The 19,055-nt window shown below is 36.1% G+C and overlaps 1 protein-coding gene across 5 annotated transcripts in view; it reads right to left on the bottom strand.

Moving 5' to 3' along the window:
- The window catches only part of MARCH6 (membrane associated ring-CH-type finger 6), a 68,327-nt gene that overhangs the window by 33,117 nt on the left and 16,155 nt on the right, over nucleotides 1-19,055 (bottom strand). For 4 of the 5 annotated variants that reach the window (XM_023759378.1, XM_023759377.1, XM_023759374.1 and 1 more), the window contains exons 2-9: nucleotides 17,297-17,393; nucleotides 13,295-13,438; nucleotides 11,030-11,102; nucleotides 9,827-9,995; nucleotides 7,599-7,788; nucleotides 5,616-5,677; nucleotides 4,814-4,846; nucleotides 2,931-2,982 (exon numbers count right to left, since the gene is read on the bottom strand). In XM_023759378.1, coding sequence (XP_023615146.1) covers nucleotides 2,931-2,982; nucleotides 4,814-4,846; nucleotides 5,616-5,677; nucleotides 7,599-7,788; nucleotides 9,827-9,995; nucleotides 11,030-11,102; nucleotides 13,295-13,438; nucleotides 17,297-17,393 — 820 coding nt within the window. The remainder of the gene's footprint in view (nucleotides 1-2,930; nucleotides 2,983-4,813; nucleotides 4,847-5,615; nucleotides 5,678-7,598; nucleotides 7,789-9,826; nucleotides 9,996-11,029; nucleotides 11,103-13,294; nucleotides 13,439-17,296; nucleotides 17,394-19,055) is intronic. The other variant, XM_023759376.1, reaches the window with a different exon arrangement.

The raw sequence follows: 19,055 nt of genomic DNA, 5'->3' as shown, positions 1-19,055 counted from the left end.
CAACTATAAAATGACATTTAAGGACTAACAATCTAGAAACTTTTACCTATGTTGGATTACTAAGAAATATTAAGTACTGGTGATTCTCTAAGGCAGTGATGGCGAACCTATGACACGTGTGTCAGAGGTGACACGCGAACTCATTTTTTTGGTTGATTTTTCTTTGTTAAATGGCATTTAAATATATAAAATAAATATCAAAAATATAAGTCTTTGTTTTACTATGGTTGCAAATATCAAAAAATTTCTATATGTGACACGGCACCAGAGTTAAGTTAGGGTTTTTCAAAATGCTGACATGCCAAGCTCAAAAGGTTCGCCATCACTGCTCTAAGGTGTGATAATGACATTATAGTTAAATAAGAAAATATCAAGTATTTCATAATAAAAATTTTAAAATGTTTTTATTAATTTTTAGAGAGAGAAGGGAGAGGGAGAGATAGAAACATTGGTGAGAAAGAAAAATCAACATCGATTGGCTGCCTCCTCATGCACATATTTTTATTAATTTCAGACAGGGCGGGAGAGGGGAAGAGAGAAACATCAATGATGAGAATCATCAACTGCACACCCCCTACAGGGGAGTGAGCCTGCAACCCGGGCATGTGCCCTTGAGCGGAATTGAACCCGGGACTTTTTAGTCGGCAAGTTGACATTCTGTTCCCTGAGCCAAACCAGCAAGGGCCAGAGTGACAATTCTTACAGTCTCTTTTCTTCAAGCTTTTCTTGCCATATTAATAAAATTTTAATTTGTTCTTAATAATAAAATGTAATTATCTTTTACTTATGTTAAAAAAATGAACAGCATAGATTAGAGAAGGGGGGAGGGGAACAAAATCATTAACACAAAAGTTAGAGTGAATCTACAGGAATCTGGCCACCAAACTGTTTTAATCAAGTATTCTATGAGTAGAAATGTATTTATTGGTCTAAGATCTATTTAGAATTTATTTGCAAAGTAGACATGTGCATTATTTTACTAATATTATATGTTACAATGCACAATAAATTGTTAAATGATAAGAAAAAATACATATGCAGAATTTGTTCTAATTTGTTCTCACACCCAACTCTGACTCAAGAAGGTCCCTGACAAAGGCAAACTTTCATGTTTCAACTCTATTTGTATATGTAAATACTAACCTGAGCATTAATTGTAACAATCAATTTCTATCCTATTCTGAAGCAACTACTAGATAGGTATCCTGAAATTAAGGTCAGTTTCTCAGGATCACTCCACTCTACTAGAGACAACAGTGCTGTAAGGTTCTATTTCTGCAAATTACACGATGACAAGAGTCAAAAAATGCCAGAGGAAAATTGCAGTAGGAAAAAAAAAATCCATAAAGAAAATTAAAAAATAAATAATTTTTTTTAAAAAAAGAACTTGGTCAAGATCAAAACAGTTTCACATTCTGGTGGAAACACACTGAATATATACAAATCCATGAGTTCATTATACTCAAAAAGTGAATATAATTTTACATAGAAAAAAATAAATGCAGAATAATCTGCAGACATATTTTTTACCCTCATATGCAAGGGGAAACAACAAAAAAATGAGCTTCCTGTTAATTTGTGCCATCTTTTTAATCAAGATATTTGTTTCAACAAGTTACCTATAATTTTATTTGTTCTTTACTGATAATATTCAGAAATTAATTTTGTCTCATCCTCAATTTACATATTCAGTGTCTTTTTTATTGATTTTTTTTTTAAGAGAAGAAAATAGAGGGAGAGAAACATCAATGTGAGAGCCAAACATCCATCATTGATCAGCTGCCTTCTGCACGCCCCCTACTGGGGATCAGGCCCACAATCTGGGCATGTGCCCTGACCAGGAATCAAACCGGTGACCTTTTGGTGTACAAGATGACATCCAACCAACTGAGCCACATTGACCAGGGCCATGCTCAGTGTCTTTTTGATCACATGGCTTCCTTCCTATTGAAGAGAACTGCTTTCTAGGTCACAAAGTGGTCCACAACACAAAGGAAATAACTTGGAATTCAATGTAACCCTCCCTCCTCAGTAGAACTAAAGGGTAACTCACATGCATTAAAGGAAGGAATTTCTCAAAGATCACCCCTATGGAGAGATCTGTACTCTAAGGCAGTGGTTGCCAACCTTTCAGACCTCACGGACCACCAGTGGTCCAACGACCACCAGTTGGCGACCGCTGCTCTAAGGTCTCTCTACAAGACACAAATCATAGCCCAGCCCAGCAATAACCCGATTTTATCAAACTCTACTTTCTCTCCCTTGAGAGATGCAGGAATTGAATTCTAAGGTGTTGGTTAACTTGATTCAATTTACCTTATCTTTCCCAAAGCAGAAAAATCTGTCAACTGCACTTCCTCAGCCCTGCCTTTCTTTCTCTAATTACACCCAATGGCAGGGATTTGTCTGTGTTGCCACAGAACCCTCACAGCTGTAGTTGTGATAGTGTCTTGAAAGTGATTTTGCATTTACCAGAATCTGGTTCTCAGGGGAATTCACACTTGGGGAAGGGTCACTGTCTTCCCTCAAGCCTACATCCATCTCCGATGACAACTCCCAAGCAGGGTCTCTGATAAAGCCTTGGCAAATGGCAATAAGATCTTCTGCCATAGGGAAGCTCACGCAGATAATTAGCAAAAAGTTAATTCCAGAGGTAGAATAATGTATATTCTCAAGTCAGTCTACTAGTAAAATTAACTTCTACAAAGAGACAGAAATGCCCAACTGAAGCAGAGATAGTAGGCAACTACAGGTTATTGAAGTCACTATTGCTTAGGAAAGAAGGTATCTGTACAGGATTCCTATACAGATTACTATCTAAAATTATTTTATATATTCCTGTTTAAAAATAAAACAAAAACCTAAATAAGAAGGCTCCTAGAAAACTAAACTACCATAATACAATAAACAAAAGCATAAACACCACTTACCAAAAACAAGAATGAACAGTGTGTTTAAAGACACCACCCAGAAGACATGTTCCTAAAGGAAAAGAACATTAATAAAACATATTCAATTCCTACTTGATATATAAAGACTACTCCACTTACTCAATTAGAAGACTGAAATGTTCACTCTATAGTTGAGATTTCATTCTAAAAATTATGTACAACTTTAAATTTCTCATTAGATAGCTCATAAATCTAATAAAACTCAAGTTCATTATGTTACATGTAGAAAAAAAATCAAAGAAGTTACTCTATAAACATTTCCTCTTCAGAAATTAATAATTCACTACTAACTACACAGATTCTCATAAATAACTTCCAGGCTGCATTAAATCAAATGACACTGAAAAATTCCAAATGGAGAAAAATTAGAAAACCACATTAATTCCCAACAACATATTAATGGAAAAAATACAGTGCTTCTTTCACTGTCCATTTTGTTCTCAAGACTTCTGTAAGGTCACTTTATCTTCTCTGGTCCCCTTTCTCCCTATGGTGTCCTGTCTTTCTTTGCTCATGCCTCAGAATACTCATTCTCATTTGGCCAATGATCCACTTCCACAGTTATGTATTATCATCTCCAAGATGACTGCTATCATTTCCAGCCAGACACCTCTACTTTAGTTACACTCCTTGCTGACACTAGAAAGACCAAGCCCATTTGTCTAGGCCCACCACCTCCTCCCCCATCAAGTTAAATGATCCTTCCAAAACGGGCCAACACTTTCTGATTTTTTTCTTAGAAAGACATTCCCATCAGGAAAGAATATCCCAATCTGCTACAACCCAAGGGGCATAAAGGGTGATTAGTTTGTCTAAGAGATGACTGCTACATTCCTATTCACCATGTCAGCTTATATCACTTGAATTTTTTCAGCTTTTCTGCCTTTAGGGCTCCCAAACTGTCCTTATTCCCTATATCTTCTGTGCCTCAACCTCTAAATTATCTTATTTAAAAATTCCCTGCTGACAAACTCCAATAAGAAACACCTAACCAAGGCCTCTTCTGTACCTCTGATGAACACCTTCTGTAACTGAGTCTTTACCATGTAGTACCTCTAAAGTTTCTTATTCACATGTTAATTTCTACTAACTATAAAACATCTTTGAGAACAGGGATCCTATTTCATTCATCTCTGAACCTCACAGTAACTATTACAATGGTTGGCACATGGTAGATACTAAAAATATCTTTCCATGAATGAAGTCATCCTATAAATTATTTTTTCCAATAATTAGAATGCACTTTTGTCAACAACACTGCCTAACTTCTGGGACTCATCTATGAGGGACTTATGAGGTAAGAGAGATAAATGAGTATGTAGTCAAATAATACCTTTTATACCAGTGGTTCTCAACCTTCCTAATGTTGCGACCCTTTTAATACAGTTCCTCATGTTGTGGTGACCCCCAACCATAAAATTATTTTTGTTGCTACTTCATAACTGTAATTTTGCTAGTTATGAATCGTAATGCAAATATCTGATATGCAGGATGTATTTTCATTGTTACAAATTGAACATAATTAAAGCATAGTGATTAATCACAAAAACAGTATGTAATTATATATGTGTTTTCCAATGGTCTTAGGCGACCCCTGTGAAAGGGTCGTTCGACCCCCAAAGGGGTCACGACCCACAGGTTGAGAACCGCTGTTCTATACTGGTTGTGATCAAACTCTGAATAGAAGCTTGGTAACATCATATTCTCACTAATCTGTGAATTACCACCTGGTGCAACCCTCAGTATTACTACCTCAATGAATCACTGAGACAAATAATTAAGTCACAATTCTATTATTTAAAAAATGTTAGAGTTATGAATAAAGATAATTTTGTTTGAAAAAAAATGTTAACTTTACTTACTAGAAAAACTAGTGATCCATCAAGTCCTAGCATCTAAAATGAATAATAATAAGTATTAATTCAAGATAAAAAGGTTTTTTTAATTCTATTTATTAAAAAGGCTCATTTTCCTTTCAATATCTTTGTTTTTTTTTTTATTGATTTCAGAGAGGAAGGGAGAGGGGAAGAGAGCTAGAAACATCAATGATGAGCTAGAGTCATTGATCGGCTGCCTCCCACATGTCCCCTACTGGAGATCAAGCCCACAACCCAGGCATGTGCCCTTGACTGGTATCGAACCCGGGACCCTTCAGTCCGCAGGCTGACACTCTATCCACTGAACCAAACCAGCAAGGGCCCTTTCAATATCTTTACACATAATCCATACCCACTACTTTCCGATATAGCCTATCATTTTCAGAGAATAAAAAACTCCTGTTTATGGGAGTTTTGTATTTTGGGTTTCCTTTTATTCCAAATCATGGTTTTGAAGTAAAAAAAAAATCCATCTTGGGTTTCATCCTTACATTAGCTAAGGAGTCAGTCAAGACTTCATGATACAACTATATTGTCAACTGAAGCACCAGAATAATACTTAAATTTTAAATTGTTACTTCATTTTTTGAAAGTCCACAATTTCAGACTAAACATTCCCTAAGTAGAGCAAGGTTTGTTTTAAAAACCATAAGACAGAAAAACAGTTATCATTTTCAGTACAAACAAAACATCACTTAATTTTCTCTAGATATTAAAGATCTATTAGTTTTAAATCAAACATAACTACAGAATTAAAACACTGATGTTTGATACAAGTCTTACTCACTCTTTCCCATGTAAGCTCTTCTGCAGCTCTGTCCCATTCTAAAGCATTCCAGTTCATGTCATCTAGAAATAAAATTGCAGTTCAAAGATTAGTGACGTAACTTGAACTATAAATAATAAAATGCACCATTTTAATTTGGTGTTTTGTAAACTACTGTTGAGAAGCTAAACCACATTTAAAATTTTTCCATATGAGTATTTACTTATTAGGCAATAAATAAGAACCCATATACATAAATACAACATAAAATAAATAAGGTGGTGCTAGTATGTGGAAAGTACTAGAAAAGAAAGAAAGAGGATCATGTGATAGAAAGGAATTCAACAGCTCTGAAGCAGGAATAACTCCAGTGGAAGTGAGGAGAGTAAGGAAGCCAGATGACTAGAATTCTCTGGATGAGGAGGCGGTGGAAGATATAGTATGAAAGGCAGAGAGGGATCAGATCATACAAAAGGAATGTGAAGTCTAGATTTTATTTTGTTCTTCAGTATCATGGAAAAACCACTAAAAGATTTTTAAAGGCAGGAGAGCAATCCAAATACTACGTGGAGCAAGAATGGAAGAAGGAAGACCAGTTAGGAGCTATTGCATTAGACTGAGACAGAAATGGTGGCCAGCACTAGGGAAGCAGTAGACTGCATCCTCAGAGTCTTTGAACAGATACTCGCCTCTCCCTGGCAAAGGCCCCATTACACAACTCACTTCTCATCCTTCAGGTCGTAGCTCAAATAGCCCTTACTCTGAGCTACGAGGGCATCTTGTTTAAATAAGTCTCTCTCCAATAGCATCCTCAGAACAACCTACACAATGTTTATCACAATGTGTAATAAATTTGCTCACTTGGGTATTCTTCACTAGACCAGAAACTCCATGAAGGCAGAGCCCTGATGTTTTGAGTGCCTGGCACACAGGAGACACTCAAATATTAACGATGTCGAATGGACCTAGAGGCAGTGCAGCACCTGACAAGAAAACTCTGGGTGGGAAGAGAGAAAGGGAGGCGCTGAGCTACCGACAGCTGACTTGGAGGGCTCAGTCTCGGATCTTCTTTTACATTGCAAAGTTACATGCTAGAAAAGGAGGAATTGAGCCCTGGCTGGGTAGCTCAGGTTGGTTAGAGCATCGTCTCGATAAACCAAGGTTGTGGGTTTGATTCCCAGTCAGGGCAAATACAAGAAGCAATCAACAAATGCATAAATAAGTAGAACAAACCAATGTTTCTCTCTCTCTCTCTCTCTTCCTCTCTCCCTCCCTCCTCTCCCTCTATCTCCCTTCTTTGCTCTCTCTCTCTCTAAAATCAATAAATAAAATTTTTTAAAAAACAAAAACTGGCCGAAACCGGTTTGGCTCAGTGGATGGAGCGTCGGTCTGCGGACTGAAAGGTCCCAGGTTCGATTCCCGTCAAGGGCATGTACCTGGGTTGCGGGCACATCCCCAGTAGGGGGTGTGCAGGAGGCAGCTGATCGATGTTTCTCTCTCATCGATGTTTCTAACTTTCTATCTCTCGGTCCTCTCTGTAAAAAATCAGTAAAATATATTTAAAAATAAAAAATAAAAAACAGAAACTGGTTTCTGTGGATTGCATCTGGTCTACAGTGCACACTTCAAGAATTTTTCTTTGATATTAAAAGTACTGACTCAAAAGAATGGCCTCCCCCCCAAAAATAAATAAATCTTTATCAAATTCCTTTAAAAAAAAAAACTAGGATCTACACCAACTTACAAATAATTTCTTCCTACCCATCCTACAAAAGTCCTGCGTAAAGTAGGATTTTAAAACACAAAATGTGCCGTTTCACAGAAAAAAAAAATGTATGCATATGTATATCCATACATGCAAGTTTGCCAAAATAAAGTAAAAACAGGTTAAAAATATAATTTTAAACCCATTAAATTTTGAAAACTCCAGTCCTCCCCCCAAGGCAAGTTGGGAATGGACTCATGGTGGAGAAGAGGTGATAAGGACAAATGAGCAGCCATTACCCTGAGCCCCGTTGTTGGCATCCGCTGCATCTTCCCCGCCTGCCTCATCTTCCTCCTCGTTCTCCTCCTCCTCTTCTTCCGCCTGATCATCCTGGGCATCCGGGTTTTCCCCCACCACTGCGTTCTCAGCTGGTGGGTTGGCAGGCTGGTCAGGAGCAACATTTTCAGCCCCATTTCCTCCCGCTGGAGCCTAAAATGACAGAAGAGCGCAGGCATTTAGCTAATTTACCTCAGTTTTGCTCTATTTCCAAATCAAGCTCTTTCTTCTAAAAAAAATTAAAATTAAATAACAAAGAGGCTCAAAGTATTAAAATTTCAAAACGCACCTCTCAAAGTCAAATGTATCTTATTTGGATCAATTTGGTATATAAGGACATAAATTCACTTCACAGTGTATATATTCATTCAGTATAATTTAAGGATTATTTCATAAAGCATTATAGATAATGGGTTAACAATATGGCTATCTTGAATACATCATTCCATACATAATCCTTCTTTAAAAGACATGACTCCAGTCTTTAATGACCCCTCAGGAATAAAAATATATTTATTTATGCATCTATTTATTTGTTTATACACATACAGATATAAAACTTAATTCTCAGTTATCAGTTAAACATTTGAGGAAAACATAGCTAATTTCTGCCCTGTGGGTAAGCCTGTCCATATATACTTTATCAGTCCGCACATGCATCTTTCTCTGGCTCTTCCTGAGTGCAACAACCTACCAACCAAAGACATAACTGCAGTTAATTAAAACACTCAACTCCCTTGGAGTTAATAAAGACTAAAAAAGAACTACAGTGGGGCCTTGACTTACGAGTGTCCCGACTAACGAGTTTTTCGAGATACTAGCCGTCTCTCGGCCGATTTTTTGCTTTGAGTTTCGAGCTAAAATTCGGGTTACAAACCAGCTTCAGATACCCCACCGCTAGTTGGCGCAGCGAACGTCACAGTGAACGCCACAACATCAGCCCAGCATCACGTGTCTCACTCGTTCACTTCTTAATTTGAGTTACGAGCTCCGTCACGGAACGAATTAAACTCGTTAAGTCAAGGCCCCACTGTACATTAGCCCTGGCCGACTTGGTCAGTGGTTAGAGCATCAGCCCTGGGAAGGAAGGGTCGCTGATTTGATTCGGTCAAGGGCAAGGGCATGTACCTTAGTTGCAGGTTCCTACATGTGGGAGGCAACCAATCAATGTTTCTTTCTCTCTCTCTCTCTCTCTCTCTCTCTCTCTCCCCCCACCCTTTCATCCTCTCCCTCTTCATTCCCTTCCACTCTCTCTAAAAATCAATGGAAAAATATATCCTGTGAGGATAAAAAAGTTTTTTAAAAAAAAGAACCCTATTAAATGCTTCAAATGCTTCAAAATATAAGGTACAATGATAAAAGTATTAAAGCTAGGTAAGAACAGTGTTGTTTCTTTATAGTCCCATTTTTTTTGTGTGTGGTTTTCAAGGGAGAAATTGCACTCAATTCTGCAGAGAAAAATATGTGGCAACTTTGACTAAATTAATCTGCAAACTGACAAAAGTAGGTCATTACATGAAAAAAGTTATTAATTTACACTTTGAGTATCTTACACTCGATTTTTTCGTAACAAAATTTTATGAAGTGTGAATTGTTTTCATATGTAAGTAGCTAATATTTTTTACATTTTCAGCCCCATAATTTCTCAGCAGGCAAAATACTAAAAATAATTTATGTCCTCTCTTCTTAATAATTCTAGCAAATGCTCTTGCATCTAAGCATGTATCCTCTCATAAAGAAAAAGTAAAATGGCACACCATTGTTATAGTGGTACAACGTTTCTACTTTTGGTAACGTTCCTGCTAGCAGCAGCAAAGAGGAGGCATTTTACATACAAAGAAACTGATGAGCAAAGAGGGTAAGTAACTTCCTTAATGTTACCCAGCATGTCAGAAGCATGTGCAAGAAGTCTGTACCTTAACTTCCAGCATTATGCAGGGGACCCAAGCAAAAGCAATGAAAGAGCACTTTAGTATACCCCCAATATTGCTCCCAATCTTGCTAGAAAATTGAGGCCAAGTCATAGCAGCATGCTTTTGATTTTTTTCACATCTCCCTTAATCTTCTCCCGCTCCTTTTCACTACTCTGCTTTGCAATGATGGACATGGGAGTCAAGGTTGGGTCTTAGAGGGTGATGACAACTCTCATGTCCTGTCCCAATAAAAAGAACTGGAGGAAGTGGGGAGTTACCTCATTTTGGTGGTGTCCAGCAGCATTGAAGGGTGGAACAGCATGATCCAGCCAAATTGGCGCTCCCCCGTGGACAATCTGCTCTCGCAACCACACCAGGCTGATGAACGCGCACAATGTGCACGTCACCACAAAACAACCCTGTAAACAATCCGCCAATAAGTTGTCCCTAGTTAAAAAAAAAAAAAATATATGGAATTACTCCAAAGAACACCTAAGGAAACCAAAGAAATTCAAGATAACAACAGTTCATCTTATACTAAAATCTCAGGAAAAAACAGCCAGAAAACTCATAATTTTCTGGGTGAAAATCAGCTCCTCAAAAATAATTACTAAGAGCAGCTTGGCACAAACGTAGATTTAGCACATATAAGTATAATTTTTTGCAGGCTTAATATTCTAATGATCTTGATATAGTTAATAAATATAACATTTCTATTTCTGACATCAGTAATAAGTAAAACACATCTAATATGTCTTTCCCAAGAAAATTCAATTACAATGCAATATCAAATTAAGATACAGTAAAACAACTATAGTGAAGACGTTTTTTAGAGTTCAGACACTAATAATCACAAGAAACATTTTTAAAATAAATTTGAATTCAAATGTCTATATTGCAAAAATCATATTTAAATGAACTTTCAGCACGCGAACATAATCATATATATCCCACAATGCACAACAGCCTATTTAACAAGCTGTTCCACCATTACAAAACAGTTCTTTTTAAGACAGGTATATTTTAAAACAGCACATATGTATATATACATGTCAGCTGCTTCTACTGTAGCTATAACTGTTAAAATTATTATTTGTCCTTGAAACTGAAAAACTCAAATTATAATAAAAATAAATATGTGGAGCAGCCCTGGCCAGTGTGGCTCAGCTGGAACATCATCCCGTACGCTAAAAGGTCAAGGGTTCAAAAAAAAATAAAATAAAATAAATAAAAGGTCAAGGGTTCGATTCCTGGTCAGGGCATATACCTAGGTTGCAGGTTTGATCCTGAACCACATGCAGGAGGCAACCAATCAATGTTTCCCTCTCACATCAATCTCTTTCTCTTTCTCTCTCTCTCCCTGCCCCTCTCTCTAAAAATCAAAGAACATATCCTTGATTATGGATTTTAAAAAATAAAAACTTGTGGGGAAAAACTAACACCATTACGCAGCCTTCCACTGTCACAAGGTTCATACTCACGTGGACAGCATGTCCAGTGGCAGTGTCAGTAGTGAGCTCACGGAGCCAGTAAACAAGCACTTGTAGATGCGGCCTACCGAAAGAGGGCACAAGGGCACATAGTTACAATTCTCATCATCAATCTCACAGCTGTTCAATTAAACAGAGGTAAAGTGGAATATCATGAATGCCACTAAAATACACATTTAGTCTTCACAAGAATGAGTCTCAAAATATTAAACTTTTTTAAAATGGTCAAGGCCCTGGCTGAGTAGCATCATCCCAATGAGTCAAGGCTCTGGGTTCAATCCCAGGTCAGGGCACATACAGGAATCAACCAATGAATGCATAAAAGGGTGGGAAAACAGATCAGTTTTTTTTCTCTCTCCCTCTAAAAATCAATCAATTTTTAAAAATTTTTAATAGTTCAAGCATAAAAATAGTGATAATGAAGAGTAAAAGTTACTCAAAAATGTTTAAAGTTTAGATTCTAGGTTCACACTTGCTTGTTTTTATTGAATGAGCTTAGATGTCTGAAAGAGGAAAAAAATCTAAAATAAAGATATCTCCAAAATTACAAAATGGAGAATTTTTTTAACCTGGAATTCTAAAATTCATTGAGTCTGCTCATGAAATTAAAGGGTTTCAGTTTTGGGAGTACACACTTTTGAAATTAGAAGTTTTCAATGGAGTACATGCTCCAATGCTATGAACAGCGGTGGCTCCTCTACTGTTAATCAGGTAACAATGCCAGTGTGAATCTAGTCCTACACTCTATTTGGTTACCCTATATTTTTAATGTATAGTTACACTATATTTTCCTATCTTCATGTAGCACATCTATAATCTCCCACAAATATGACAACTTAAAAAGCGCCCATTTCTATCCTCCCCTCACAATTTCTTCCCTGTTAAGATCATCCAGAATTTTAGTTCTAGGCTGTTACCTAAAAATTACTGTAGATTAACAATTACAATTTAGCTATAAGACCTACTTGCTTCTTTTCTCTGTAGCTCACAACTTTCTCTTTGATTCCTTGCTCATTTTATGCAGGTATAGTCTCAAACACATTTTTCATAAATAGTTTGAGGCAATAAACTTTCTCAGTCCTTGCATCTATTGAAATGTCTGTATATTGCCCTTCCATCTGATAATTTATGGGTAGGTTTTAGGTTCAAAAACTTTGTCAAATTTTGAAATTTGCCTTCTAGCATTCAATTTCAAGTTGCTGCTGTCTTCTAGCTTCAGCAAAATATTTGCTGATTTTAAGTGTGACGTTAGTCTGATTTTCATTACTTTGTAGGATAATCTGCAAGCGTTACATCTATACAACACCCTGCTCAGAATTGGAAAACTTTAGAATATATTTAGGTTTTTGAGTCTCCTTCTATCATGGTCAGCTCTCTTTCAATCTACAAGATGTCTGTCATTTCCTCTTGCATCATCTTTTTACCTTCTGGAACTACTTATTAGACAGGTACTAAAAAACTTGATGTAGCCTCCATCTCTCACTCATACTTTCAACTTCTTGTCTTTTTGAGTTACATCCTATAGAACTCCTTGCTCAATCTTCTAGTTCACTAATTCATTCACACTTCTACAGTACTTAATCTGCTATGTGGTATATCTCCCAAGATATTCATTTTCATAAATGAGTAAGTTTATCTTATTTTAAGAAAACATGAGAATATGAATTATATTTATTCAAAAATCTTGTTTGCATTCAAGATTGCAAAAAATTGTATCTATATCATCTGGCACCATATACCCCTCTCCATGTCTTTAAGAACAATAAAGAACTCAAAAAGTATCAATTAAGAGTTAGTATACCAACCTCACTGAAAGCCTCCTGTATTTGAAAGAAAGCCTCCTAATTATTCAGGATCATTTGATATGTGAGTGACTTTTAAAAGAAGGGGGGGGGGGATCTCAAGAGAACCCATCTTTTACAATCTTTGAAGGCTCTAACTAACTCTCAGAAATAAAATTCAAGTTTCTTCCAACTATAGATTGACTTTGCTTTTTCAATTCTCTCATGAATTCTCATTATTAGTTAGACTCTGTATGCTGTATTTTTCTTTCCCACATTCATTCAAGAAACGGATGTGTTTAAAAATACTTCTTAATTCAGGTGAACTGTTTCCTAAGGCTTCACTAATATATGAAATAATAATATCAAATAATTAAATATCATTCGAACAAAAATATGATCTAATATTACTCTATAATATTAAATAGTTATGCAATGTTTAATTAACTCCAACCACAGAGGAATGAATACTCACATGCTGTGAGAGGAACAACTCCCAACCATGCAAAGGCCACAAGTGTATAATGAAACCAATATCGTATTGCAGTGCCAATACTTGTAACCAGTCCAGCAAATATGTCTTGGATTGGAAGCCGTGAAGGCATATCTGGGGAATAAACTATTACAGAAAAAAATTATATATAATTTCATGAACACTGAAAAGTAGACTAATTCATAAATATAAAATAGGCATGTAAAGTTATCTTAACTTTCAACATTTGTATTATACAAATATTTTTCCTATAAAAAATGAATCAAATACTTATAATAGCACATTTAAGAAGCCAACAAAAAAAAGACCTCTGAGAAGAAAAAAAGATTCAAGAGAAGTCTGCATCTCTCATTCACAGCCATGAACTTCATGAAAAGCTAATTTACACATATTTTAGCATTCAAACAATATGATTATCTGGCTTCCCAGATAAAAGATCAGATAAAGCAAACAGGAGAAAAAGGTGAAACTAGTGACTTCATCAAGAATAAACCCTCCTGCCCGAGCCAGTTTGGCTAAGTGGATAGAACGTCGGCCTGCGGACTGAAGGGTCCCAGGTTTGATTCCGGCCAAGGGCACATGCCTGGGTTGCAGGCTCGATCCCCAGTAAGGGGTGTGCTGGAGGTAGTTGATCAATTATTCTCACTCATCATTGATGTTTCTATCTCTCTATCCCTCTCCCTTCCTCTCTAAAATCAATAAAAATATATTTTTTAAAAAAAGAATAAACCCTCCTTCCAAACACAAGCCTTAGAATAGTACTAAAAAGGCACAACAACCTGGCCCCTGGCCGTGTGGCTCAGTGAACTGAGCGTCATCCCATGCACCAAGAGGTCACTAATTCGATTCCCAGTCAGGGTATATGCTCAGGTTGCAAACTCAATCCCCAATAGGGGAAGTGCAAGAGGCAGCAGAGCTATGTTTCTATGTCCCTCTCTCTTCTTCTCCCTCTAAAAAAATCAATAAAAACATTCAAAAAAAGGCACAACAATCTGCAGGTCCATTTTGTGTAAAGCAAACAGACAACTGGCATTTGTTAGCCAACCATTTCTCAATTTTAGCACAATAGTTAACACTGCAAATGGTAAATTAAGGCCTTCCCAACTTTCTGTAACATGTTGTTCAATACACTCAGAGGAAGAGGTTGTGCCATGCTTTAGAAAGATTTCCAATGTAAACCACTGCTCCACCACAGGTATCTTCAAAAGAACACAGAAGTAGAATGCCTCTTTCTCCAGTGAGGCCAAAACAAGAATTATGATATATAAAGTTTTTTTAAAATATCTAAAATTTATGAGAGCACTACAACAAAACTGTTCCCATCTACAAACATTAAGAAATAATTAACAAATAGCAACTTTTTACAACACACCGACAAAGATCCTTACTTTAAGATATTTGATATTTGATACATAATAACAAGTCATTAAACCAGTAAAAAGAGTTTTTGAGAAAGATAAAGAATACAGCCATCTGTCAAATGAAAATGAAAATTTATGTGCCTCAAAGTAAAAAAGCTCACAAGTATTTCTAATCAAATTTCATAACGATATTTAATTATTTAGTCTTACAGTTTACTATAGCTAAGCTGTTGAATTTTTATGCCCTACAAAAACTTAAAGACTATAAAACAACAGAATTGACATTTTGATGGTAATGAATATAAAGCTCCAAAAGTGAAACCGTAATGACTTTAATAAATTGTACTCTGGCCCTGGCTGAATAGCTCAGTTGGTTAGAGCAGTGGTCGGCAAACTCATTAGTCAACAGAGCCAAATACCAACAGTACAACGACTGAAATTTCTTTTGAGAGCCAAATATTTTAAACTTAAACTATATAGGTAGGTACATTGTTATTAACTTAATTAGGGTACTCCTAAACTGGCCTTTGCTAAAAACGTCCTCAATCTGAGGGGTCGACCTCAGCGAACGTACCCCCACTTCTTCTAACACCACTTCTTCAAAATAGACTCGCCCAGCCCGAAAACCAACTTCTGCACATGGGCCACGAAGTTTCAATCGCACTGTATGTGCGAGCCTGCACGTGGTATTTTGTGGAAGAGCCACACTCAAGGGGCCAAAGAGCCACATGTGGCTCGCGAGCCGCGGTTTGCCGACCACTGGGTTAGAGCATCCAACCAATATGCCAAGGTTTCAGATTCAATCCCTGATCAGGGCACACACAAGAATCAACCAATGAATTAAAACTAATACTAATTCACAGCATTTATACTCAGCAGCTCAAGATACTTAAAAACAAAAAACTTAAAACACAAAAAAACCTTTGGGGGAGGAGGGCAATGTATTAGGATCCCAGAATAAAAATCATGCCTCATATCCTTGATAATTTGCCAGTATAGTCCACTAATTCAGCAGTCGCCAACCAGTGGTCCGTGAGGTCTGAAAGGTTGGTGACCGCTGCTCTAATTGTTTACAATGAACAATATTAAACATCAATCAACTGGTACAGAATTATAAAATGTAATTGAAATTTTAAAGACCTGCAAAATATTTACTATAGGCTTAGAAAATACTGAGCTTAAAAAAACATTTTAAAAAGCAAGTTAAAACTTTGTCTTTATTATCATTATTATTCCAACCTACATACTTTTAACTCAAAAGATATCACAAATTTGAACAGTGATATATTTGATAAAATCAAGGCATCATTATTAATTCTGCTGAGTGACTAATGTTATTATAGTTATGTTTTTTTAAAAAAGGAATCCTTACTTTTTAGAGATATTAAAATGTGTACTGGTGAAATTATAAATAATGGCATTTGCTTTAACACAATTAATGCCATGTAAAGACCATAACTTGAAAATGGGTCAAACTGATTGATGGGTACAAGTGGACTCATTACACCTTTGCAAACATTTGAACTTGTCCATAATTTAAAAAAAAAACACAATAAGAAAGAAATATAACACAAATTAAATCAATGTCTCTCATATGTTAAAAGCAGCCATGTATTTTTTAAAGTATTTTCTAAAATGCTATAGCAATACTTTCCATAACTATCAAAGAAAAACTAATTGAAAATATCATTAAACACTTTCATGTGGCCAGTTACTACCCAAAAATGCAGTGAAAACTTCTAAAAGAACTTACTTGGTGTGAAAGCAAATCTGTGCTTGCATAATTCACAGTATTCTTTTCGACTGTGTTTCAGCCACTGAACTAAGCTGCAATTACAAATACACTCATAAGTATAGTATTTATAACAAGGAAACTTTAACGTTTCATTAAAAACTAATGTTCTGTTTTATTAAAATGTTACATTTCATAAAGCTTTTACAATTTTGACTATTTCAAATTTAAAATATTCCAAACTTTTAATAACATATGCCTTCTAAGGTAGAGAACAATAACAGTAAAGATAAACCAATATAATATACCTACTATTAAAATGGTTAGATTAATTTAAATTGTAATTTCCTCAAAGCTAACTGATTATAAGAAAATCTCCAAACATCAACACCAGTTTTAATACTGGTATCATAATACTGTTATCCTGAGGGCTAGGTCTGAATCCTGGTCTGTCACTAACTTCCTGACTATGTGACATAGAACTAGTTAGTTAACCTTTCTATGCTGCCATTTCTTCATCTGCATAATAACAACAATAACTCCTCCTCATGGTTTTGTTGTAAGGCTTAAATGAGAAAAGCACTGAGCACTACCTAGCACAAAGTATTTCATAAAGTAAGCTATTACCATGCCAGGTAAAACTAGAAAACCTTAATACTTCCAATGAACAAAATAAGCCCTCCATGGTAGAAATAAACAGGTCTCACATACACCTGGAAAGAAATATTCCAAATTACATAGCATAGCAATAAGGAATATGGGTAATTTCCAAATTTTCACAACAAAAAATATTTTAAATAACTAATTATAGGAAAGTTCATTCAAATAATCCCTCTTATATATGATGACAAAACTGAAGCTCAGACAAGATTTTCTAGAAGGATTACTCACCATTCTTGATGGATAAACTTAATACTGCCAGTACATACACAAGGATGATAAAGAGGTTTCTCAGGTGTTCCTTCTGATCGACACACTCTACATATGTCTGTTAATAAAAAGGAAAACTTGAGTTATCTTTAGTTATAATTTAAAAAAATAATATGCCCGGCAGGTGTGGCTCAGTGGTTGAGCGTCAACCTATGAACCAGGATATCACAATTCAATTCCTGGTCAGCACACATGCCCAAGTTAGCAGATCTATGATTCTCTCTCATCACTGATGTTTCTATCCCTCTATCCCTCTATTCCACTCCCTTCTTCAAATCAACAAAGCCATATTTTTTAAATAGACCACCAAAAATTAAAATACTGCATGCTAAATCAAGAACCTATCACTTGGTAAAACATTAATCAACAAATTATTTTTATCTCTCCACCTTCAGATCATGTGTAAAATTGGTCTGTTCCAAGCTACCACTTTAGTCTATTTGTATCTATTATATGGATTTGATCTTACTTTGTCTTGAGTTGTCACAATTTGTGGGACATATCAAATCATGTTTTTTTACAAAAGATATTTATCTAATAAAAGTAATAATGCAAAGGAAATGCTCATTTAATCTCCCCCAAAACTACTAGAATAAGCACTTTAAATAAATGTCAAAGTAGCATAAATCATGGCTTAATATGTCTGCTGATAAAGTAGTTTTGAAATAAACAGCATATAGATTTTTAATTAAAATGAGACATTGATAGTAGCTCTATTCATAGTTGCCTCAAACTGGAAACAACCCAAACATCTTTCAATGAGTGAATGGATAAACAAATGGTGATACATGCATACAAGGGAATACTACTCAGATATAAAAAGGAACACATTACTTATACACCCCCAGACATGGATGGGTGATTGAAAGAAGTCAGTCTTAAAAAGATACATTCTATATGACCCAATTTATATGAACTTCTGGAAAGGCAAGACTAGTGGGTAGCAGGGGCTGGGGGTGAAAGAGGGTTTCATAATACACGGCACAGGAGGGAGTTTCTGGGGGGATGAAAGGTTCTTGATCCTGATTGTGGTGGTGGGTACACATATTTCCACATATGCTGAAATACACAGAATTGTGCACTGAAGTAAAAAATTTACAGTATGGAAATGTAAATTTTTTAAAATATATTTTTCTTGATTTCAGAGTGGAAGGGAGAGGGAGAGAAATAGAAACATCAATGATAAGAATCATTGATCCAGCCCTAACCGGTTTGGCTCAGTGGATAGAGCGTTGGCCTGAGGACTGAAAGGTCCCAGGTTCGATTCCGGTCAAGGGAATATACCTAGGTTTCGTGCACATCCCCAGTAGGGGGTGTGCAGGAGGCAGCTGGTCGATGTTTCTCTCTCATCGATGTTTCTAACTCTCTATCCCTCTCTCTTCCTCTCTGTAAAAAATCAATAAAATATATTTTTTTAAAAAGAATCATTGATCCACTGCCACTGGGAAACTGAGCCCAAAACTCGGGCATGTGCCCTGATTGGGAATCGAACCTGTGACCTCTTGGTTCTTGGGTTGATGCTCAACCACTGAGCCATGCTGGCGGGGCAGAAATTTAAAATATATAAAATAACTGTATCAAAAGTCTAAATAGTAATTTCTTAACTCATCCTTTTTCTCTAGGTATCTGTTGCCCAGTATTCTTAAGAGCAGAGGAATACATTGTTATCAATTTCTTAATTTCAAGAGAACCCATATAAGGTGTATTGTTCAGTCATGTG

Source organism: Myotis lucifugus, unplaced genomic scaffold (assembly GCF_000147115.1).
Source record: "Myotis lucifugus unplaced genomic scaffold, Myoluc2.0 scaffold_153, whole genome shotgun sequence".
In the NCBI taxonomy this organism is placed as follows: domain Eukaryota; kingdom Metazoa; phylum Chordata; class Mammalia; order Chiroptera; family Vespertilionidae; genus Myotis; species Myotis lucifugus.
This window is presented reverse-complemented; position numbering and strand designations above follow the sequence as displayed.